The sequence below is a fragment of the Leucoraja erinacea genome, chromosome 18 (assembly GCF_028641065.1).
Source record: "Leucoraja erinacea ecotype New England chromosome 18, Leri_hhj_1, whole genome shotgun sequence".
Lineage (NCBI taxonomy): Eukaryota > Metazoa > Chordata > Chondrichthyes > Rajiformes > Rajidae > Leucoraja > Leucoraja erinaceus.
Window position 1 is genome coordinate 24,850,674 of NC_073394.1, and position 24,442 is coordinate 24,875,115.

General features: G+C 40.7%; 1 protein-coding gene across 2 annotated transcripts in view; it reads left to right on the forward strand.

Annotated features, from left to right (window-relative positions):
- Positions 1 to 23,953, forward strand: part of slc22a18 (solute carrier family 22 member 18) — a 79,605-nt gene extending 55,652 nt beyond the window's left edge. The window contains exons 8-10 of one of the 2 annotated variants that reach the window (XM_055649650.1): positions 16,840 to 16,941; positions 17,984 to 18,104; positions 19,996 to 23,953. In XM_055649650.1, the coding sequence (XP_055505625.1) occupies positions 16,840 to 16,941; positions 17,984 to 18,104; positions 19,996 to 20,162 (390 nt within the window). In that variant the 3' untranslated portion in view covers positions 20,163 to 23,953. Of the gene's footprint in view, positions 1 to 6,673; positions 7,694 to 16,839; positions 16,942 to 17,983; positions 18,105 to 19,995 lie in introns of those variants that run through there. The other variant, XM_055649651.1, reaches the window with a different exon arrangement.
- Positions 23,954 to 24,442: the final 489 nt, after the last annotated feature.

Here is a 24,442-nt window from a genome sequence, read left to right on the forward strand (position 1 = left end):
GAATCCAAAGGCGAGTAACCCGTTTGTTAATTCCCCAAAGCCTTGTCCACCATCTTAAAAGGCACAAAATATAAGTGCTGTGGAATATTCTCCATTTGCCTGGATGAATGCAGCTTCAACAACACTCAAGAAGCTCAACACCATAGAGGACATCGCAGCTCACTTGATACACCTACTCAGAATCATTCATTCACTCCAACATCGATATCATCTACAGGATGCACTGTTGCAACTTGCTAAGACTTCTTAGACAGCACTTTCCAAAAACACGATCTCTGCTAGTTAGAAGGACTAGGGCATCAGGAGCATGTGGAACACCACCATCTGGGAGTTACTCTCCAAACCATCCTGAATTGGAAATATATATCCCTCCCTAACAAGATGATCGCTCAACAACTTGTGAATGGTGCATTTGCAGAGAGGTTTGGAAAAAGATGCAAGAGTCCTTGATTGGGTTCATTCTGAGCAGCTATGTAACAGAGGATTCTCTGTTTTCAGGAACGCATAGAATGTAGAAGAGTGTAGTTTAGTAGATGGCCATTCAGTCCACAATGGCTGTGCCAAACATAAGGCCAAGTTAAACTAATAATCTCGTCCTACACATGATCCATATCTCTCTATTCCCTTCATACCCATGTGCCCCTCTAAAAGCTTAAATGCCACTATCGCCACCACAACTGGCAGTGGGTTCAGGCACCCACAACTTTCTGTGTAAGAAAAAAACCCTTCCCACCACCTCCTTTAAACTTTTCCCCACTGACCTTAAAGCTAGGCGCTCTAGTCTTTGACATTTCCACCCTGTGCAAAAGGTTCTGACTGTCTACCCGATCTATGCCTTTTTATTTCTTTCAGGTTGCCCCTCAACCTCTGATGCTGCAGAGAAAACAATCTGTTTGTCCAACCTTTCCTTCTAGCCAGTGCCGTCTAATCCAGACAGCACGCTGGTAAAGTTCTTCTGCCCCCTCTCCAAAACCTCCACATTCTTCCTCTAGTGGGGTGACCTGAACTGCACACGCTACACTCCAAATGTGACCTCACCAAAGTTTTATAAAGCTGCAAGCTGCTTCCTGACTCTTACTCAATTTACTGACAGATGAAGACAAGCAGACCATATACTTTCTTTATGAGTCAGAAATCAGGTGCTGCTGAGGGAAATCACCGACTTCGTGAAATGCGCCCTTTGGTCTGCCTGAAACATGTTGGTCTTCCAATACAATGGAGATTGTACAGTTACACCACATTGCTTAGTGGGAAAGGACTGCAGTCTAAGGTTCTGATCCCAGATAACTATGCATTGTATTTATATACTACTTTTATATATTTTACAAATAAAGTTTATGTCTGAAATAGAAAAGTTGTCAGATAAAGATGTTAATTTCTTTGATAATTTCTTTTGTTTTTTCCAGTGAAAATACGTTTTCCAATCATACATTGGATAAAATGGTAGCCTCATTTGCTGATTTAAAACTAATGAATACTGAATGCCTCTAACATTCTCTAAGCAAATTCCCAATCAAGGATGCGTGAAGTTTTTTCATGCGAATGCTCACATGCTCAAACAATCACCATTAATCATAAGGTTCAGTCAAATCACATAAGCTGTTCTTCTGCCTGCGGTGCCAGTAAAAGCTGAGAATAAGACAATTGAATAATTATGATTAGGAAGCCAACACCCACACCCAAGGATCTTACTGTCACTTTGCAAGGTAGACACAAAATGCTGGAGTAACTCAGCGGGACAGGCAGCATCTCTGGAGAGAAGGAGTGGGTGATGTATCGGGTCGAGACGCTTCGTCGGACTGATTTTGTCACTTTACAAGGGCAGGTTTGCAGCATTTGTAGACACTCCCAGTGAATCAAATCCTCAGCTCCTTTCTACACATCCTGTAAAACCCACCGATTTCATGAACATTGTTCAGAAATTAGGTGGTGAAGATGATTGACTTTTGTTGCCTGCTTCTTCGTCTACGATCCAGGCCAATTGGACATATTTATGCATAATTTTTGAGTTGCTTCAGGAGAAATTCCTCATTGTGAAACACCTTGGAATGGTTAAATAAATGAAAGGTCCCTATATATATATAAATTGTTTTCATTCTTCAACTGTTTTGGCTCTTATAGCTTGAGTGATTGATGAGACTGTATTAGCTGCACAAGATAATTCTCCAAACCTTTCCAAGCCAACAATTGACCTACCAGGACACCACCCTGCCTGAGGTCATTTGTGCCAGTCCTGGTTTGTCCTGGTCTTTTCTCACCTCCAGCTCTTCCCCCCACTACGTACTTTCAGTCTAAAGAAGGGTCCCGACCCAAAATGTCACCAGTTGCACAGTATTTGCTTACCATCCTTGACTATGTCCAGGTGATATTTTGTGCCCATTGAGTGGCCATTCCCATGGTGTTTTAGCTCTATTTCATTGGGCAACACAGATTGTTTGTCGCCGAAAAGTGAATTGCAAAAAATTCCGAAGAATTTAGAATAATTACTATAGGAAAGGCTGGATCTTACAATATCAAGCCTGGGACAAAAAGACCGACCTAAATTGGAGTCCCAAAAAATGCAACAGCAGTTCCAGCCATAAGGAAATTCTGCAACTGCAAACCAATGTTTAGATTGTAATTTCAAAACATCCAACTTTGTGCCTTTGTTAGAATGTATCAGGATGATTTGGGTTCTTCCCAAATGGTTCAAGGGCTAAAGGCACTTAGGTACGTTAATATAAAGAGCAGCTGGTCCAGATTGTATGCCTTGGGTTGGTCAAAATCAATCAAGTATTAGTAGGGTTGCAGAAACGTGGTGAGTTTTGTGTATTGCCCAGGTGAGGTCTGCTTTATGATTTTAATAGGTTGTATGCAAGACAAAGCATTTCACTGTAGCTAGGTACATGTGATAATAAAGTATCATTGAAGCAGTGCTGTGATTGGTTTTGGCTTATGAGAGTTAGAAAGGTAAAAGATCAGCCATGGTTTCTCACCCTGATTAGTACAGAATTATCAAAAGTGCATATACCAGCACAGGGGTGGGGAAACTTTTCATGTTGGAATGCCGCATTAAGTTAGCTGTAATCTAATAAAGCCGCATCCAAGAAACTTCAATTAGATGTACTTCAAAATGTACATTATTTTGTTAAAATAGCCCTCATGTTTTAATTGTGGCCGTCAGTCGGGGAGGATTATTTCATTGAATCTTCGTTTACTCTTTGGTATTTTAAATACGTTCATTTTAAGATTAAAATTAAAGTAATAAAAGACGAACAAAAACATATTAACAAAAATGCTGGAGAAACTCAGCGGGCGAAGCAGCATCTATGGAGCGAAAGAAGTAGGTGACGTTTCAGGTTGAGACGCTTCTTCTTCGGTCCCGAAACGTCGAGACCCTTTAGGTGACCCTTTTTCGCCCTATTTCCTTCGCTCCATAGATGCTGCCTCACCCACTGAGTTTCTCCAGCATTTTTGTCTACCTTCGATTTAATAATAATAATAATAATAATAAATTTTATTTATGGGTGCCTTTCAAGAGTCTCAAGGACACCTTACAAAAATTTAGCAGGTCGAGGAAAAACATGTAAGGGGAATGAAATAAATAGTAGAGACATGACTAGTACACAAAGTAAATACAGAATTCAATACAAAACACAGTATGAGGCAATTAATGCACAGATGAAAAGGGAGGGGGACGTGGGGCTAAGGATAGGCAGAGGTGAAGAGATGGGTCTTGAGGCGGGACTGGAAGATGGTGAGGGACATGGAATTGCAGATCAGTTGAGGGAGGGAGTTCCAGAGCCTGGGAGCTGCCCTGGAGAAGGCTCTGTCCCCAAAACTGCGGAGGTTGGACTTGTGGATGGAGAGGAGACCAGCTGATGTGGATCTGAGGGACCGTGAGGGTTGGTAGGGGGAGAGGAGGTCAGTGAGATACAGCATCTGCAGTTCCTTCTTAAATAAAAATAAAAGGATTTGTTCTATAAAATTTGGATTCATTCAAAATGCCGCACTTAATGTTTCTCTGTCTATCGGTCTAAGGCCGCAGATTCCCCACCCCTGTACCAGCATATTGGAAGAGGACAGGATTAGGATTATCTTTCATAAACCTAAAGTTAAAATGTGCATATCAGAAGCAGCCCTGACTCTTGCATGAGTAATGTTCTTTGGGTGAATGGCAGGAGGAATCAGTCTTGGCAAGAACCATTGCGGTCAGGAAAGTTGGAGAAAAAGAATTTTAAAAATTCATTGTCTATTTTCATTTTCGTGCAACGTTTTTCTTAATGATTATCTCACATATAAATTAATACCTGTCACTGCTTAAACAACTGGCAAATCTACCTCAACCTACACTATCATTTCTTTTGTTCTTGCATCTTTATGTATCGCATTCTTAACGAATGATTCATGCAATTCTCAGAAATAAAGTTTATACTTTGAGGCAGGAACTATATTGGTCGATATCTGAAATAAAAAGTAAGCTAATGTTTTGCATGGAAGATAGACACAAAAAACTGGAGTAACTCAGCGGGACAGGTAGTATCTCTGGAGAGAAGGAATGGGTGACGTTTCAGATCGAAACCCTTCTTCAGACTAGCTAGGGAAAAGGGAAACGAGAGATATAGACGATGATGTAGAGAGATAAAGAACAATGAATGAAAGGTATGCAAAAAAGTAACGATGATAAAGGAAACAGGCCATTGTTCGCTGTTTGTTGGGTGAAAACGAGAAGCTGATGCGACTTTGGTGGGGGAGGAATAGAGAGATAAATGTTTTGCATGGAAGATAGACACTATAAGCTGGAGTAACTCAGCGGGACAGGCAACATTTCAAAGGAGAAGGAATGGGTGATGTTTCAGGTCGAGACCCTTCTCCAGTCTGAAGAAGGGTTTCGACCCGAAACATCACCCATTCCTTCTCTTCAGAGATGCTACCTGTCGCGCTGAGTTACTCCAGATTTTTGTCTCTAACTTTGGTTTAAACCGACATTTGCAGTTCCTTCCTACCCAGAATGTTCTGCATGTCAGTTTGAACAATCCTGATGAGGTATTTCCATTAGATGCATTAACAATGTGCTCTTTCCTTTCACATGTTGATGGTCTTTTCTGTGTTTTACCGCAAGTGCCTAGTTTATATTTAACTTTCTATTTTTTAATAACGATTTTCTGCCAATGTTTTCATTGCATTTGAACAAGACTCAAATATTTTGGAGGGAAGATATGTTCAAGGAAGATCACATTGGTGAATTGTAAGATGATGCAATGTGTCATCGAGAGTGACAATGATCCTGCATGAACTTCCTGTCCTAGTCTATCAGAATTACCTTAATCCTCAGTCTCCAAGTCAAATAATCGTTCAGGTTGCTGCTGTTTTCCGCAGGATGTCACCTGCTTCTTGTATTGGCTTATCTGTACTCTAGTTAACTATTGCCATAGCTGTCTTGCCCATTGTGCTGGACATTATCGATGGTAATGTATTAAGCTATATTAAATAACAGGGCGACGCAGTGGCGCAGCCAGTTGAGCTGCTGATTTGATCCTGAGCTCAGGTGTTGCCTGTGTAGAGTTTGCACGTTCTCCCTGTGACCACATGGGTTTCCTCCAGGTGCCGACATGTGGATTTATAGGTTAATAGGTTTCTGTAAATTGCCCCTCGTGTAGGAACGGATGTAAAAGTTGTAAAACATTGAACTATTATGAATGGGTGATCAGTGGTCAGCGTGGGTCAAAGGGCCTGCTTCCATGCTGTATCTTTCAATCAATCTTTCAACTAGGCTACAGGAGGAGTGCTGTACTGGTTGATGGGTGAAAGTGCAGCAACCTAAGCAAGAATTCCAGTAAGAGTTGGGAGAGTAAGTGAAAACAGTCAAATATTGATATTTTAAGTGTTATTTAGATAAGAAGCGAGCTAACAGAACAAAGGATTTAGGTATGTAGAAAGGAACTGCAGATGCTGGTTTATACTGAAGATGGACACAAAGTGCCAGAGTAACGCAGCGGGTCAGGCAGCATCTCTGGTGAAAAAGGATTGGGTGTCGTTTCGTGTCGGGACCTTACTTCAAAGTCTGAAGAAGGGTCCTGATGTGAAACGTCACCCATCCTTTTTCTCCACAGATGTTGCCTGGCCTGCTGAGTTACTCCAGCACTATCAAGGTGTCTATCAAAGGATTTAGGTAAACACCTCCAGGTTACCCTGGTCTGATTGCTAAAATTTCCATTAGTCTGCAGAATGAAGGATACTCAGTCCATCCTTTCACCGAAGCTGTGAAGGGTGCAAAATGTTTTATTTTCTGGTTCTAATAGAATGAAACTTATATTAGTGGGTTCTCCATAGGACTAACACTAAAACTGCATGAACAACATATTACATTGCAGATAATATGCATTCTATATACATTTCTGGCCTCATGGATTCCTGGTAGCTGAACCAACCCTTAAACATGACATCAGTCATAATTCATTCATCAAATGTGTATGCAACCATGAGGGGAATAGATCAATGCATAGAATCTTTTACTCAGGACATCGAAATCATAAAGATTTAAGATGAGAGGGACAAGATTTAATACAAACCTGGAGGAAGGTCTTCAGTCAGAGATGTTGGGTCTATGGAACAAGCTGTCAGAGGAGATAGTTGAGGCAGCATTTAAAAGACACATATCACCTAATTTCCTCATGTGCATTTTGGACTTTAGAAATGGCGCCAAAACATGGCGGCTCAGAGTGTCTCCAAGGATCCTCCAGTGCTTCTACGCAGCGGCTGTGGAAAGCATCTTGTCCGGGAATATTACCACCTGGTTTGGGAATTGCTCTGCCCAGGACAAGAAGGCTCTGCAGAGAGTAGTGCGTTCAGCCGAACGCACTATGGGAACTTCACTCGCCCCCCTGCAGGAACTATACATCAGGAGGTGCAACTCCGGGGCCAATAAAATCATGGGAGATCCCTTCCACCCCTGCAACGGACTGTTCCAGCTGCTACGGGTCAGGCAAACGCCTCCGTTGCCATGCTGTGAGAACGGAGAGGTTGAAAAGGAGTTTCTTCCCAGAGGCCATTCGGACTGTAAACGCCTATCTCACCAGGGACTAACTTTACTGAACGTTTTTCCTTCCAATATTTAATATGTAAAAGAATATGTGTGTGTTTATGATTGTGTTTATAGTTTGTTTGGTTGTTTGTATGTTTGTCTTTTTGCACAAAGTCCGCGAGCATTGCCACTTTTCATTTCACTGCACATCTCGTATGTGTATGTGACGAATAAACTTGACTTGACTTGACTCTTGCATGCGGTGTCACTGGACTATTTCTGTACACTTGGCTAATCGGGGATTGTGCTTAGGTATAGCAATACTTTACTGAACAGTATGCAAAAAAAGAATTTCACCATGCATTTGTAAATGTGACAGTAAAGGGCCTGCGCGGGGTGATGCCTGTATGGTTGTGAGTAGTCGCCCAAAGAATTGTACCTTTTTCTGATCGCTGCTGGATTTTCAACATGTTGAAAATTTTTGGCGACCTGCTGCGACTATGACGGGTGTCGGCAGTCACCGAAAAAATTGCGTAAGTGGGACAGGCCCTTAAAGCACCATTCACCACAACGAGTCAGTAGTAATCAGGAATGGAAGTTTTGGCTGATTAATTTTGCCCAGCCCAGAGATCCAAGAGTAGTCTGTTTGCTAACTCAACCTGGAGTCCTAGTATGTGTGATTGAGTGTCACACAGGTGCGCATTTACTCATGAAGTGGATAACATTTCTTTAATAGTTTTGCCACTCTAATTGAAACAGTTTTCCTGTGCAGAACATCTAAATTTGAGGTGCTAATTATTAGATGCAAATTGTTCCTTTGGACTTTTGATGACATTTAACATTGAAATGTCAAAAGGGTTTTGAATTGCAAAAATTCCGGGCCAGTGGAGCCTGTTCAACCCCAGTATAATACCTTTCATACATTATTTGATAATTCTGATAATGCATTTAACTTGAAATACCTGCATTTCTTCTATTTCACAATGCCTAATGCGTTGGCACCTGGAGAGAGGATGCATATTCAGTGACAATGAAATAGCTGAGATTACAACCGTGGGAAAGATGTGACTCTAAAAATGCCCAAAGGGAAAATAAACCACATGCTAGAAACACATTCATATGCAAAGTGGAGTGGAAAGCATTGTTGCACATTAAAGAGATTTACAGCTGGGCTGGTTCCATTGGTACAATGTGACCTCTCGATTACATGCAGTGGGTGGACAGAGTTTTCAAAAGTTGCGGCAGGCATCAGGAAGTGGAATGAGCAACTTAACGGCCATTTCATCGGCATAGGACCAGACATCACCAGGTTAGCCAACCAATCACAGTATTGAGTGGGTTGTCTCAAGCTGAATGTGATGCATATAGTGTGAAGGAAAAATATGTTCCAAAAGTATTCTTCCTGATGTTTCATATTCAGTTCTGCCCTCACAATTTTTATTGTAATGAAAAATAGGGACTGTTGTGCCACTGCAAGAATTTTATTGTTCTGTTTCGGAGCATATGACAATAAAACACTCTTGACTTTTGACTAAATTCCACATTATGTGGAATAAGGCCTCAAGTTGGAGATCTTGGCAAACTGACAACTTTTTTTCTGATATAAATACAAGTAACTGAGATGTTGGTTTAGAAAAAACCCAAAATAGTGGAATACTGGTCTGAAGAAGTCTCAACCCGAAATGTCACCCATTCCTTCTCACCAGAGATGCTGCCGCTGAGTTACTCCAGCATTTTGTGTCTACCTTCGATTTAAACCAGCATCTGCAGTTCTTTCCTACACAAAATACTGGAATAACTCAGCAGGTTAGGCTGCATCTCTGAAGGACATGGATAGGCAATGTTTTGCGTCAGGACCCTTCTTCAGTCTGAAAAGAAGTCCCAACCCGAAATGCCACCTATCCATGTTCTCCAGAGGTACTGCATGACCCGATCGGTTACTCCAGCACTTTGTGTGAACTTCTGTCTGAAGAAGGGTCCCATTCAGATATGTCGCCTATCCATGTCCTCCAGAGATATTGCCTGACCCACTGAGTTACTCCAGCACTTTGTGGGGTTTTCTTGTAAACCAATATCTGAAGCAGGGCCTCGACCTAAATATCACCCATTCCTCTCCAGAGATGCTGCCTGTCCCGCTGAGTTACACCAACATTTTGTGTTGTCTCTTCGGTGTAAACCAGCATGTGCAGTTCCTTCCTACACATTCGTCTGCAGTTTCTTGTGTCTACTGGCAGTCTTTGAAGCTGATTGATTAATGCACACAGTGAGCAAATGTGTAAGGCATTCGGGAATTTACATTGCTCTATGTATGGCTTTATAACTCTAAATCTTTGCACCTGATGTTGCCTTCAAAAACTTTGCACACTGATTTCTGGAATCAACCATTTTTTAAATGTCTCTCCTTGCCAACTTTGTCAAAACCCATTGAAGACTTTTGGATTACTAAATGTATCTTCCCTACCTGCACTTCAGTGTGTCACTGTGGGAGTGCTGCATAATTAATGACTGAGCCATCAAGTAGATGTGAAATGTCATGTGAAAAGGGCATGGCATTTTGACAAATTCCTGACCAATTTTATTTCCTCAGCCAACACCCACTGGAAAAGCAGACTATCCAGTATCTTATTGATATGTATGTGCCCTTGCAAATTGCAGAGAATTGCATAGAGTATATAGCACAGAGATGTTCCATTTTGCACAATAGATTCCTCTTGTTTATATAGTGTTTGGCTGTTTATGTTCCACTCAAATCTCCTCTGATTCTTTTTCATCTAATCTTTTCATATAATCAGTTACTTCCTGCCTTATTTTTTCTATCCAATACTTCATTCAAAGAACTACAGCTGGTGTACAGTTCTGGGCAAAGAGGTTTCTTTTGAATTCCCGATTTATTAGTATCTATCTTTTATTTATAGCCCATGTATCTGGTCATGTCTACAATGGAACCATCTCTTCCATTCAAGACTCAACGGCTTAATCTTTTCACACACAGTACTGTAACCATTTAACACATATTTTCTCCATTTCAATTCAGTTCCTCAAGAAATGAACACTTTGTCTGCCACCAGCTCATTTTCACCCAACAAACAGCTAACAATGGCCTGTTTCCTTTATCATCTTTACTTTTTTACATATCTTTCATTCATTGTTCTTTATCTCTCGACATCATCGTCTATATCTCTCGTTTCCCTTTCCCGTGACTTTCGGTCTGAAGAAGGGTCTCGACCCAAAGCGTCACCCATTCCTTCTCTCCAGAGATGCTGCCTGTCCCGCTGAGTTACTCCAGCTTTTTGAGTCAATCGTCGGTTTAAACTAGCATCTGCAGTTCCTTCCTGCTCATTTTGTATGTCATTATTAGTCATTTTTAATTTGCTCTGTAAGCTTGCATTTTAAGTTGTGAATGCAATGTAAGGAGGCTATCGAGGGATATGGCTACACAACATATAATGTTGGAAACACTCTGCGGCATATATTGAAAGAAGGAATAAAGTTAACATTTCAGGTTGATGCTATTTGCAAATATCTGAAAACGCCTGATTCACAAATAGCAGGATGTAACTTTAGCAAGTAATTAGAAAAGCTATAGGAATGTTATTGTTTTTTGGTAGTAGAATTGAATGCACTGCCCAAAAATGAGAGGCCATCCATTTATGATAAAAATTTGATTTGTTTTTCCCCCAGAGGATAATGCATCTTTGGACTCTTCCTCCGAGGTTGGTGGAAGCAGTCTGGGTATTTACAAAGAAGAGGTGGATAGAAGCTTGATGAGCAAGGATGGAGTTGATGGTTTTTGAAGATTGCCATGGGTGGAGTTGCAGTGTGTATTCAGATCTGCTGCAATCTTATTAAATTATATAGCAGTAGTGTGCATCTGAGTGGTTTGCTCCTGCCCTCAATTGAAATGACCATCACCCCAAGGCTGAACCCCCTGTGATCTTACAGTACTCTGCTACCTGAGGACGACCCCATATTGCCATCAAACCTGCAGACTTTGGCTGTGGTGTTTAAGAAGGAACTGCAGATGCTGGAAAATCGAAGGTAGACAAAAATGCTGGAGAAACTCAGTGGGTGAGGCATCATCTATGAAGCGAAGGAAATAACCAACATTTCGGGCTTGAGAAGTGTTTCGGCCTGAAACGTTGCCTATTTCCTTAGCTCCATAGTTGCTGCCTCACCCGTTGACTTTGGCTGTGGTGTTGTGATTTTGCGAATTGACCTCCACCTCATGGAAGTCCAATGTCAGCTTTTAACTAGGGAACACAAGAGACTACAGATGTTGGAAAACTTGAGCAAAAAAATGCTGTAGGAACTCAACAGGTCAGGCAGCATCTGTGGAGGGAATGGACAGATAATGTATTGGATCAGAATCCTACATCAGACTGATGGAGTAGGGGGGAGAAAGCTGGTAAAATGAGGTGAGGGTGAGGCAATGCCTGGCAAGTGATGGGCGGATACAGGTGGGGGGAGAATGATTGGTTGATGGGTGGAGAAGATGACAAGGCTAGAGGTAGCGTTACAAAACTTACCATTAGTGGCGCTCCAGATCTGCCTGCTGCCTGTGCGTGCGATTCCGGAGGCTTTTGGGGGGGGTGGGGGCGGGATATGCAGGTTTGTATTGGTTGTCGGCGAGGGATTTCCTCAGGCTGCTAGCTGATGAAGAAAAATCGTCCACGCTTCCGTTCCCATTTTTTTTTTTAATTTGCTGGACGATTGCATCGCAGGATTGAAGTTAAACGCGACTTCTAACGCCTTCAATGCCTTCAACATCACGGATCGCAAGTGCAGGACAAAACAAAAGGTATGTCGCTTATTTAACATATTATCTTGCTTTTTGGTGTAGCTTCATTTTAATCTTATGATGCGAAAAATGTTATTTAGGCCCCCATACGAATCGGCCATGTCTTGCCTGCCGATATGGGCTTCAAATTTCTGGCAACAGCAACATTCCAATCGATCACATTCCAGAAACATCCACTCTCAAGATAATCATATTCATTATTTTTTTGCACAATCATGTCATAAGAACATCTAAATCATCTATATTTTGTGTTATTATCTATCCATGATCAATATTTTCATACTAAATATCCTCAGTACAGTTTTAGTCAGATGTATTGTGCAAAAAATAATGATTTTGATTATCTTGAGAGTGGATGTTTCTGGATTAATTAATGGGAATTAAACATTAAATTCCTCCCATATGGCATATAAATTCATGACAGATTAAAAAAAAATCATGTTATATTGTGTATTCTTGTGGGAATGGGATCAGTTTGTTATTTGTTATTTGGATACTTAGGCTATTAAACAATATTAGCCTTTTCTTAAGAAATGGATGTTTAGATCTAGTAATTGAATTTAGATGGATTTAATTGATTAGATGAATTTAAGTGATTTGATGAAACTGGTGAATATGAATTTTTTGTTGGGTATTTACTATTTGTTTTAGCATTTAACTTTATCATTTCTACCTTTTCTTCTAAAACTGCAAATAATAATTTGTTTCTGTTAATGCTGTTCAGTGTTTTATTTTCTTTACATTTTAAACAGATGTCTCCAAAGAAGAAATGCAAAATTGTCAATTCAAATGCCAACAACAGAGACTGATTTAGACAGCATTCGCAGAGACTTTCCCAATTTGGACTACTCCAAATGTGATGATCTACAGCATATAATACAATAATATTAAAGTTCTGTTCTTGAGAATATCACATTTTTGAATTTTCAAGGCAGTCTTGGTGTTTATTACTATTTCCGTCACAACGGTCAATTTTGTAATCAGCTACAATTAGGTAACTAACTAAATGCTTTAATTTCAGGTAATCCAAGTAAGGTTTCATATTTGTTTCAGAATGCTTCAATCTATAATAACTGAAAATTACATTCAGTTCTCTTAATTTTTAAGAAAGTTATGGGCTTTTATGTCAATTGACTGTCCTCGATCGCAGCTTCTCTGTTAAGTCAATGGAAAAGCAATAGGGAACAAGATGCTAATTTCCGAGTATGAAAATGACATTAATGTTTTTAATACTGAAGATATGAAAGTGAATTAGGTATCAAATTAAAGTTATTTTTATGCTTTATCTGATGGGATAAATTACAGGCTTGATTTTTTAAATCTCAAAATTTTGTAGCATTCCTACTTGAGGCGAAAAGGAGACAAAAGGGTTTGAGATAAGGAAAGAAAAGGAAGAGTGAATGTGAAACCAGATGGAGGGATATTGATGGAAGGGTCAGGAGAAGAGAAAAAATATGGGGGAAAAAGATAAATGGGGAAACAAGGGGTGGGAGGTGAGCATTTGGAGGAGTGGAAAGGGACAGTGTGATGGGAGGAGGGAGAGGGAACTTTATACAAAAGCATTTTAAAAAAAATAAACTACCATTCAGTAGAGAGAGCAGCAATGGAGCACAGTGTGTGATTGAGTGTCATTCATTCTGTCTATCCTGCATTACTGCACCAATAGGGTGTGTGTATGGGTGTCTGGCAATTCCAACCAAACTGATGTGATCTGACAAAACTCAAGAAAATCTAGACCATTATATTAAGAAGGTTAATGAACAGTACAGGGTACTTAGAAGTAACATATTACAATCTTTACCAGCATCTCTTTATCAACTCATTAAATCATAAAAAGCAATGGATCTTTTTATATTTTAACTTGCAATGTAATGATGTTTCTTGAAGCACAATAACACACATTTGAAATGGTTTCTCTCTCTATCTAGTCCCTCCCTATCCTCTGTCACTCCATTCCCTCTCCACCTCTCCCCCCCCCCCCCCCCCCCCCCATTCCCCCTTCTGCCCCCTCTCCCTCCACCCTCCCCTCTATATGTATATGTGTATGTATGTTGTTTGTTTGTTTATACTATTCTTATAACAAATGTAAAGCGCTTTGGCCAACGAGAGTTGTTTTTTAAATGTGCTATATAAATAAATGTGACTTGACTTGACTATAGTGGCAGTAATACAGGGGCATTACTTCCCTCAGCCCTTGGAAAACCACTTTGTATTATCATGATGTAGACACAAGGAACTGCAGACGCCGGTTTACAAAAAAAGACACAAGTGCTGGAATAACTCAGTGAGTCTGAGTTACTCTAGCACTTTGTGTCTCTTTTTCATATTATCATGACCAGGCACTATTTCAAGGGATTCTGTTTGTAGAAAGCAAAATATTCTGAGATATTTGCTTTTAACCTAAATGGGAAATTCCACAATTGTACAACTCAATCTGTTTTATTCACATTAGGGCAATGGCTTTATCACAAACAATTCAAACTATTTCCTTCCTCTTTGGTCTGGTCATAATCATCTCACATTCCTGCATGGCAAACAAACGGTGTGCATGACGACAGCAGACAAGAGATTGCAGGTTAAGTTGCGCTCATAGCTCTGTTTTATCAAACATAGAACATCGGCCTACAATGTCTGTGCTGAACATGATGCCAAGTTAAACTAATCCTTTCTCTCTGCACATGATCCATATCTCTTCATTCCCTGCACATTCATGTGCCTATCTGAAAGCCTCATAAATGCCACTATTGTATCTACCTCCACCACTACCCCAGGCACTCACCACTCTCTTTGTGAAAAAACCTGCACCACACATCCCCTTTAAGCTTTCTCTCTTTCACCTTAAAGCTCTGCCCTCTAATATTGATATTTGCAACCTGATTAAAAGATTCACAATGTCTACCCCACTCTTACATCATTTTAGAATCTTCTATCAGATCTCTCCTCAGCCTTCAACACTCCAGAGAAATCAATCCAAGTTTGTCCAACCTTTCTACATAGCTAATACCCTCTTATCCAGGCAGCATCCTGGTAAACCTCCTCTGCGCTCTCTCTACATGCTTCCTGTAAAGGGGTGACCAAAACTGCACACAGTACTTCAAATGCAGCCGAGTCAAAGTTGTCTAAAGCTTTGGGACACAATAAACTGCTAATATTGAAATTTTGAACAAAACACAAAGTGCTGAGGGCACTCAGCATGTCAGGCAGCATCTCTGGAGGGAATGAACAGTAGGTTTAGACACGATCGAACAGCAGGAGAGCAGCAAGAATCAAAAAGGGAGGGATCCTATCTGAAATGTATTCCATTCATTCCCTGTACAGATGCTGCCTGACTGCTGAATTTCTCCAGCGCTTCAATGGCTTACAAGTTCAGCAGCTTTGTGTTTTTATAAAGCTTTTGCAGTTTTGACCATTTGCAGTTAATTTTACATGTTCAGTCAATTGCAAAGAAATCCCTGTAGAGCCTATGTAAACGGTGATTGGTATTTTAGAAATGTTCTTCCACAGTCCTTAAAAGGTCATTATTGTTAAGGTACCATTCTGGAGCTGGTAGTTCTAACAAGTTTAAACAGGTTTGTGTCTACAAGTGACTATTCTTACTGAATCATTAGAGTCAGTGAATTGTCACTAACTGACTTCATAATATGCGTGCCATTACAAAGACCCAGATGCGGTTTTCAGAGGTTTACTGAACAATTAATTATAGCCACCCTCACATATTTTACCCATAACCCAAAAGCACTCATGCAAAAAGAAATGTTGCTTGTTTTGCAATCATTACAGGGCCATATATATTCAAGTTATTGTTGTTGCTGCATTGAAATTGGCTACGTTGCGTCAGGCAATGCCTTAAAGCCCGAATCCTCTGAACTCTTTGTCTGAATGCCACAGCAGGTGTTGTACTAGTGTGGAGAGGCCTGCGTCCGGTCGGCACAAGCTGTGCAAGGGTATGGCCCCGTAATGAGAGGTCACTGAATGCACCTGTCTCATATTTCACTGCTCAATGAATATTTGCGCTCACTGACACCAAACAAAAGGCATATACGGTGGCTTGAATGGAGAGGAAGTCAACTCCCAGTTTGTGAATGAAGCAAGTGGACTGATTCTGTCATAGGCAAATGACTGAGTCACAGAAGCACCCGCCCAGCAGCACAACCTGCCACGCTGAAATAAAAGTGAATGCCAGCTTTGCATACAATCAACTGCATAAATTCGGAGTGCAGTCAGTTCCATAGATATTTCCTCAATATATTTCCTCACTTCCATGCAAAATTACAGACATTTCAATAGGGAATAAAAATGGTTTGGTTAGAATTAGCATCTGGTTTTTGGGTTTGTAGGTCCTTTTTGGTAAATGTTTAATGAAAAAATATCATAATACTACTTACGTTCAAATTGGCAGTGGTTTGATCTACATATTAGCAGTCAGAGCTATTCACCGAACCCTAGTAGACCAGAGAGTAAAGCATTGCCTGGCGTACATTAAGCCATAGAGAAAGTAGACACAAAATGCTGGAGTAACTCAGCGGGTCAGGCAGCATCTCTGGAGAAAAGGAATGGGTGACGTTTCAGGTCGAGAGCCATGGAATCACAGAAACTGTAGATGCTGATTTACAAATAAAACCACAAAGTGCTGGAGCAACTCAGCAGGTCAGGTGTCATCTCTGAAGAACACGGACAGGTAACGTTTCGGGTCGGGACCCTTTTTCTGAATGAAGAAGGGCCCCGATCCAAAACGTCATCTGTCCATGTTCTCCAGAGTTGCTGTCTGATCCGCTGAGTTACTCCAACACCTTGAGTCTTTTTTTTGAGCCATTCTTACTAGTTCTTAGTCTTAATTCTTAGTCCTGAGTTCAAACAGATCAATGAATGGTAACAATAAATGTATCTTTGGTGCTTTCATAACATTAAACTGCGGAGGTTTATCTCATTGGTCTTGACTGATTCATATTATGGTTATGGAGCTCATAAACTAATAATCTGCCTGTTATATGTTTTGCATGTGTCGAAGATAAATTTGATGGTTTTCACTCTTCCCTAGATTATGCAGGGGCTGGTGGTTGGACGGCTGACTGAGAAATTCGGAGAGAAATACCTGCTTCCTTGGTCTATCCTGGTGATTTGTCTGGTGGGTTTGGCCACGGTAAGCTTTGATCCAGTGCCCATGCATTACACTGGGTGGAGTTCCTCAAACACTGTATCCAAAGCAAGTACCACAAGAAACTGATAAGAGCACATGAGCTTAATTATGCAATGAGTAATCTGCTCTGCTACAGAGTCAGTGGGAGGGCATTACACACACAACCTAGACGTTAAAAAGAAAGCCACAATATCACAATTAAAAAAAACATTATTTGGCTGCTCACAGCTGTGTCCTTGAGTTTACCTTCAATTTCTGGAGATCCTAAGTCAACCCTAGAAGGTTGGCAACTCCGATAAAGAGAAAGGAAGATTGGGTGGGGGAGTGGGGGGTGGTGGAGAAGGAAAATTAGCAACAAAAAGAGTAAAATATTTTAGCCACTACTAAAGCAGATGATAAATAAAAGCTTTTCTGTTTCACTTCGATAATCACCCCCCACATCCTGACCTACATCATTGCGGCAGCTGTGCTTATGTCTGTGGTTTAATAGCAGGATGCAGCTCATAGCCTGCGGCTCATCCACATCGTAACACTAAAGTGAGGGAGGGGTCGCAGGGCAGAGGTCAAAGATTTTGTCAATCTTTAAACATGCTCTGAGCGAGTTGAAAGCACCAGGGCCTGATGTGCTTTCACACTTAGGAACAGTTCAAGAAGGCTACAATTTTGGAAATGGAAATGGAAGTGTAGTGCAGTCGGATGCATTTGAAGTCCTTTGAATGTTTTGTTGGTGGTTTTTAGCTAACATGCAGTCATGTATAAGCCTGGGAGATCATATTGCAGCTGACAGAGACATCCGGATTTATTTTTTTACTATAGTTTTGAAAGCACTCTCTCTCTCTTCTGGAAACACCAACTGGTCCTTGTGCACAGTTTGTGAGTTGTTTCCAGTGCAGCACACGCTGAAATGGTAACATTGCCAAAAATAAATAAATCAGAAGAAGAGAAATGCACCATAACAGATCCAATATACGTTTTAATAATGCTTTTGGCTTGGTCTTTAGTTCTCTTCATTCTAAGATTAATAGTGTCCATCTATTTTCCTCAGGCATTGATGAGCAACATATTCCATTTCTGCCTAATTTGCATCCCAATGTCGTTAGGAATATCTGCATTCTACCTCACCACAAATAGCATCTTAACCAAAATCGTTCCTCCTGCAGACACTGGTAAGTGATTAATACAACACTGTAATTATTAACCTTTACTACTATTGAACTTCCTTTTGAAATCCTTATCCTCCCTCATGATTCATGTGAATTGCAATGTGTAGTAATTTGCAGAGTTAGTCAGAGTAGAACGTCCAAAGTTTAGTGATTGAGACACTGTGCTAGGCTAGTTGATACCAACTCACTATGGCAATTTTGATATTCTTTTATTTCCCTCGAGCACCTAGAACAGCAGCCCACATTTTATGTCCACCAGATTGCCATTCCTCATGCCCTGCCCTCCATCCTTACATTAGATTTATAATCTCTTCACACTTGTGTTACTCTCCCTTCAAATTTTCATTTTGCCTGCCTCTTGCTGCTGCATTAAAAGGCCATGGATTGAAAAATTCCTACAGGTTGAGACACAGAAGGTTTTCTTTAATGTCTTGGCCAATTCTTATCCTTCAATGAACATGACTGTTTTTCATCATCACAATTGTGTTCTTCTTTGTGAAATCTTGGCTCAGATTTTCCCACTGTGATTACAACTAATTTGTGCTTTGAAAAATCATTTATAGATGCAAGCTTTTTTCCCTACATGCATATCCTTCACACCATGGATCATCCTCATCCTGTCTATATTATCTTTGCAGGAAGTCATGAATGTACGCTGGGGCCTTTGCATAGTATCTTGTGTTTAAAACGTTTTATTTCGCCCTTTTAACTACTCCCACTGCCCCACCCCATTCTATATTTACTTTTCCACCTGTATAATATCCAGTGTTTTATGGTCCTAATATAGTGCCTTGAGATATCTTCCTGTACATCAGAAATGCCATAAAAATGTGTAAAATTACTTGCATGCAAATATAATTCCACACAAACTCCCCACCTGATTTCTCTCCACTTTATACATAAATCACATTTGAAGTTCAGATAGTTGCTCAGTTGTTAAGATAGTTTCTCCCAGTTATTATTGATATAATTCAAAGCAAGGGAAATGTAATTAGGCTGCTATTGACTTTGTCCTAAATGATAGGAAAGAACAATTCTAAAGATAGGCACAAAGTGTTGGAGTATCTCAGGTCAGTCAGAATCTCTGGAAAATGTCAAATGACCTTTTGGGTCGGGACCTTTCAATGCGTCTAGCCCACTTTCTCCAGAGATGCCGCCTGACTTGCTGTTACTCCAGCATTTTGTGTCTATGTATAAACCAGCATTTGCAGTTTCTTTTTATTTCATACGCCTGGGTGACGAAGATAAGCTAGCTTATCGGGGGGAGGTTAAATTTTGAACTTAAGCAAAATAACTTTTGTCCAAATGACTTCCAATTGGTTTGTTATAAAGGCAGAGGAAGCTGAACTGTTGTTGCTGCTGTTTGGCCAACTATGCCCTCTGGGAGAGATGGTCTACAGATGCCAGGGTGGTTTACTGTGTAAGATATATGGACAGTGTGGATGAGGTTGGATTTCCATGCCAGTGAGCAGTTTTGACTGGTAGTCAAACATAGTTATTGTGTCAGGGGAATCAGAAGATACTGTAGATGGTGAATCAGTGTTTTTGGGAAGGGTGAGCTGCATGATCTTGATTGGGTTACTCTTATTATCAGGGAGTTGGATTTGAAAGCCATGCTGAGTCACAGATAGAGTTGGATTTTATGCGCTAGAACATAGAACATGGGAAAGTACAGCACAGGAACAGGTCATTCAGCCCACAGTTTGTGTGAGCTTGATGCCATAATAAACTAATCTCATCTTGCTGCACATGATACATACCCCTCCATGCCCTGCACATCCCTGTGTCCATCCAGAAGCCTCTTAAACACCACTATCATAACTTCACCACTTTTCCAGCAGTTGTATTCTTATTTTCTCTCAATCGTTATTTGACTGAATCTTTCTTTCTGTAGGTGCGATGCTTGGGATGAATATGTCTGTTCACTCTCTCATTCGTTCAGTGTCTCCCACCATTGGAGGATTCCTATACCAGTTATACGGGTACCCATCCTTCGGTTATCTGCAGTTTGTAATCAATTTGCTCGTCTTCTTCTACGTCTTTCGGAAGATCTACAATTAAAAACGCCAGGCTGCCATCAACTCTAGGAAGACTCTTGCAACGAGGCAACCTACAGACATAAAAGATGGCTTTCAGGTCCAGAACATCAATAGATTAAGAGAATTGCAGTAAATATAAATCTGATTTATGAATAATTTCAACACTAAGTGCTTCAGCTGTTTGGTACCAGAGGCAAAGGGAGATACTGTGTTAATGGACTCACAACATGGCCAGTTCTCAATTTGAGTTGTGAAGATCAATGCTGAAAAGTTCTAAGGTTTCTGCTAATCAGATGTATTAGCCACAAACATTAGTATTCAACTGATACATGCAGGAAGTCAATAATCAAAAACATGAAAGATATTATACATTGCAGAAATTGTTAGTTTGTTTACGTAGAATTACATTAGCTACAAGATAGCCACATTGTTGCTTTTGTGCTGCAACTTTATATCTGCTCCTCTTCATCTGAGGCAATCCTTCGGCATTGAGGAAGACTTGCTTCCCTCCAGTAATGTGGATTCTGAGGTGGCTGAGGAGAGCCTGGCATAGGGTGGAGTAGGAGGAGCGTGATGGGGAAGGTGGCCTGGAAAGTTGGGAGGTGGTGCACCTCTTCAGTCATATACACTGGGTTTTGAATGCTCCTATTGAATGGATTCAAGATTCTCAAAGTCACCCTGAATGCTCCTTCTCCATCTGTTGATCATAGATCACCACCATTAATTAGCTGCCCAGGCCCAAATCAGGCCAGTTGCCAAGGGAATGCGACTTAGTGCTGCCTCAACTGGCCTGATTTTGGCCTGGGAGAGGACTTGTGGGAGGGGGCCGGTAAGGTGGCCTGATTTCTCCCAAATAATATAATGATTGCGCTACTGATCAAATACTAGAGATTATAAATTTATCTCCATCAAGCCAAGTTATTAAAATAAAATATCTATGTGCTAGCAATAAAAAAGCTAAAAGCACTGAATTAAATACTGAAAATACTATACAGGTTCAACACATCAGGTAGTGAGAGAAAGGAGAAATTTAGTTTAGAGATACAACATTCAGCCCACAGAGTCCATGCCAACCATCGATCACCTGTTCACACTAGTTTTTTTTTATGTTATCCCACTTTCCCATTCACTCTATACACACTAGGGGCAATTTATAGAGTACAATTAACCTACAAACCCGCAAATCTTTGTGATCTGGGAAGAAACTGGGACACCCGGAAGAAACCCGCGTGGTCACTGGGAGAAAATGCAAACTGCACAAAGACAGCATCCGTGGTCAGGATCGAATCCGGGTCTCTGGCATTGTCAGGCAGCAGCTCTACCAGCTGCACCACTGTGCCGCCCGTTTAATGTTAGATTAACTTTAGAAGCCTTTGTAAGATCAGTCTGAAGAATGGCCCCAACTCAAAATGTCACCTGTCCATTCCCCTCTACAAATACTGCCTCCAGCGATGTGTTTTTTTGTCCTTTGGGTAGGAATTGTGGAAGGCCGGGTTGTAAAACTCTGGCTGGTTCTCTGCTGGCCACTACAAACACTACCTGGTCAGGCTGACATTTAACTACTGAACATTACAAGACCACCAAAAGGCAGCCCAAAATTGCCTGTCCCAAATCAAAATTGAACTATTACAATAAATTAAAAACAAAAGCAGATCGAGTTAAACTTGTGTAAAAAGATGGTCAAAAATAATTGTACAGTGAACAAGTGTGTCAGATGCTTTCACAGAAGTCCTAGAATATAAAAATCTCAATTTTTTAGATCATTGTAACCTTGGCCATGCTTCAAAAATCCTCCTGAATTTTAAGTGTTGCCATTTTTTAGCCAATGTTATCTACATTTCCCTTCTCTCTTATGCTTCTCAACAGCACTATGTGTCATGTGGTATTTTATTCCAAAGCATTGTGCGTTCATTGCTTAGAGCGATATTCTTTGGAGTTTAGAAGGATGAGGTGTATAGGAAGGAACAGAAAAATTGATAGATACAGAAGGATGTATTAAGGGGCAGGTTGTAGAATCAGGAATGGAAACTAAAAGAGAGAGGGAAAGGGATAGTAGTAGGCATTGTGTTAAATTAGTACCTACTCTAGTTCTCATGTCAAAGGTATTTTTTGCCAACGTGTCCCTCCCCCACTAGAAATATAAAGATCACCGTTCACTTGTTTCACTTGCAAACTGTGAACATTTTTATCTTCCTCCTAATCCTTTTGTAGGGCTGAATTTACTAACAAAGGATTTGATGGGAATTGTTTCCTGAAACACCACCTAAGAAGTTGGGAAGTACATCAGGCCAGAAGGCAACCTGATTTAGGACAAACTTCAGAATCATTTATTTCATCTTGAACTCTTCCTTCTAGCCCCTGTGCCCAAAGATGTTTTTGTGGGACAATCCATGAGGACAAGGATGCAATGTTAATACTCAGCTGATAGGATACTGCACCTGTCTCATATAAAGCTGAAACTGAGCCCAGCACCTCTTGTTCCTAATGGTGCAAATAGATCAAATTTCAGAAGCCCTGGCTCTCTCTCTATTTCCCCTACCCCCTACCCCCCCCCCCCCCCCCCCCCCCCCCCCAACATCCCACCATCACAGCCAAACCCATGGAGCACATTTTACATTGTTCTTGGGTGCTTTTTAACATTGATGAGTGCACAGCAAAGTTCTCATTGATCATGTGCATTATGAGGGGCAATAACTCAGCTCTAAATCTTTTCAGAACATCACATTTATTTCAGGTTAAAGAGAGTAAGCATGCAACATGATGTTAGGCATAGGGAGTATGGAATTAATGTAGGCAAGTGGATAGGCAAGATGATCGTCATGGGCACAGCAGGCCTGTTTCTATGTTGTACATCTCCATGGCTCTATAAATGTGGATAAACGCGTCTCTATAAATGGCTCTATAAGACCATATAGAAGCCTTACTTAAAATTATTGTCCAAAGGTTGGGTAATCCAGGAGACCCAGCCATATTTTAAAATTAATAACTTGTGGCTGACTGCAGAATTCAAATTGTAGGCTATTAAAAGTGATTTTAAAAAAACGTTATTTTGCAATTAACATGAAATTCTCTCCATTCTTCTTTGCATTGATTGTACACATTAACTGTGATTCGTTGAGCTGCTAATTTCATTTATCAGGTTTAAACAGATCATAAGTGGAAGGTTCAGTGGGTCCTGTTGTATCTTCCAGTCATAAAGATAGGATTACGCTTTATCACTGAGTTGACCACTATAACTACTGGTTTGGGGAAGAAAGAGGCGCCTCAGAGAGGGGTACATTTATACTTTTACTACATTCTTCCCCCTGCCAAAACTGACATCAAGTAATTGCAAAATAGCCTTGAAAAGGAATGGAGTGGATGGAGTCAATGTGGGATGTGCTGAAGGTGGAGTTGTTGCACCCATTCCCATCTGGAGAGCACCCCTCAAAAGATTGAAATTTCAGCCAGATCGTGTAAAATCCTGCACAATTTTTGTGATGTGAATTATTGATCATTTGCAGTAGTAGGCACCACAGTAAAACATTAACCATGCCTCGAGGCTTCTACTCAGTAGCTCAATGCTGAATGTTGTCTCATTGCAGTCATTTTCTGTGCATCCCTTTTGATTATCAATGTGATATAAAATGCAAATATGATATTTTTGTATCTATTGTGAAATATAAGAATAAAGAACTGAATCTATTTACAAAAAGGATCTTTGTGCATTCTTGTAGCTCTGAAAATCTCATGCAAATTACTAGTCATTCAGGAAATTGAAATTTCTGCCCCTCCAAAATATGTTTTATTACCAATGATTACAAATCAGGTGATCATGATTTTCAGACTCTTACACTTTCTTCCCAATGGTAGGAGTGAAATGAGAGCATGGCCGGGGTGGTGTGGGCCTTTGATGATACTGGCTGCCTCTTTGAATAGATCCCTTCAACGGTGAGTTCAGTCCCTATGATGGACTGTACCAGAAGCTCAAAGGAAGTTGTGACTCATTTTCTATGACATGGAGTTTCAAAATTTTGTACATGCAAATCTGGGTGTATGCATCCCTCCTGGGTTGGGAGAATTTGCGTGGGGGCATATTTAATTTCCAATATCGTTTAGCATTTGGGGTGGCCGATCCGCGCCGACCGCTTGGTTGCTCGAATTTCTCGTTTGGGAGCTGCCTCTCTCCGTCCGGGGTCTGAGAGACGTGGGGTCGTCAAGGGGCACCTGCTATTCTTCGGGGACCTCACCCCACATGGATGGAGGAATCTAAGCTCCCCCTCCCCCCCAGCTTAGGTGGGTGGAGGAACCACCTGTTATCGC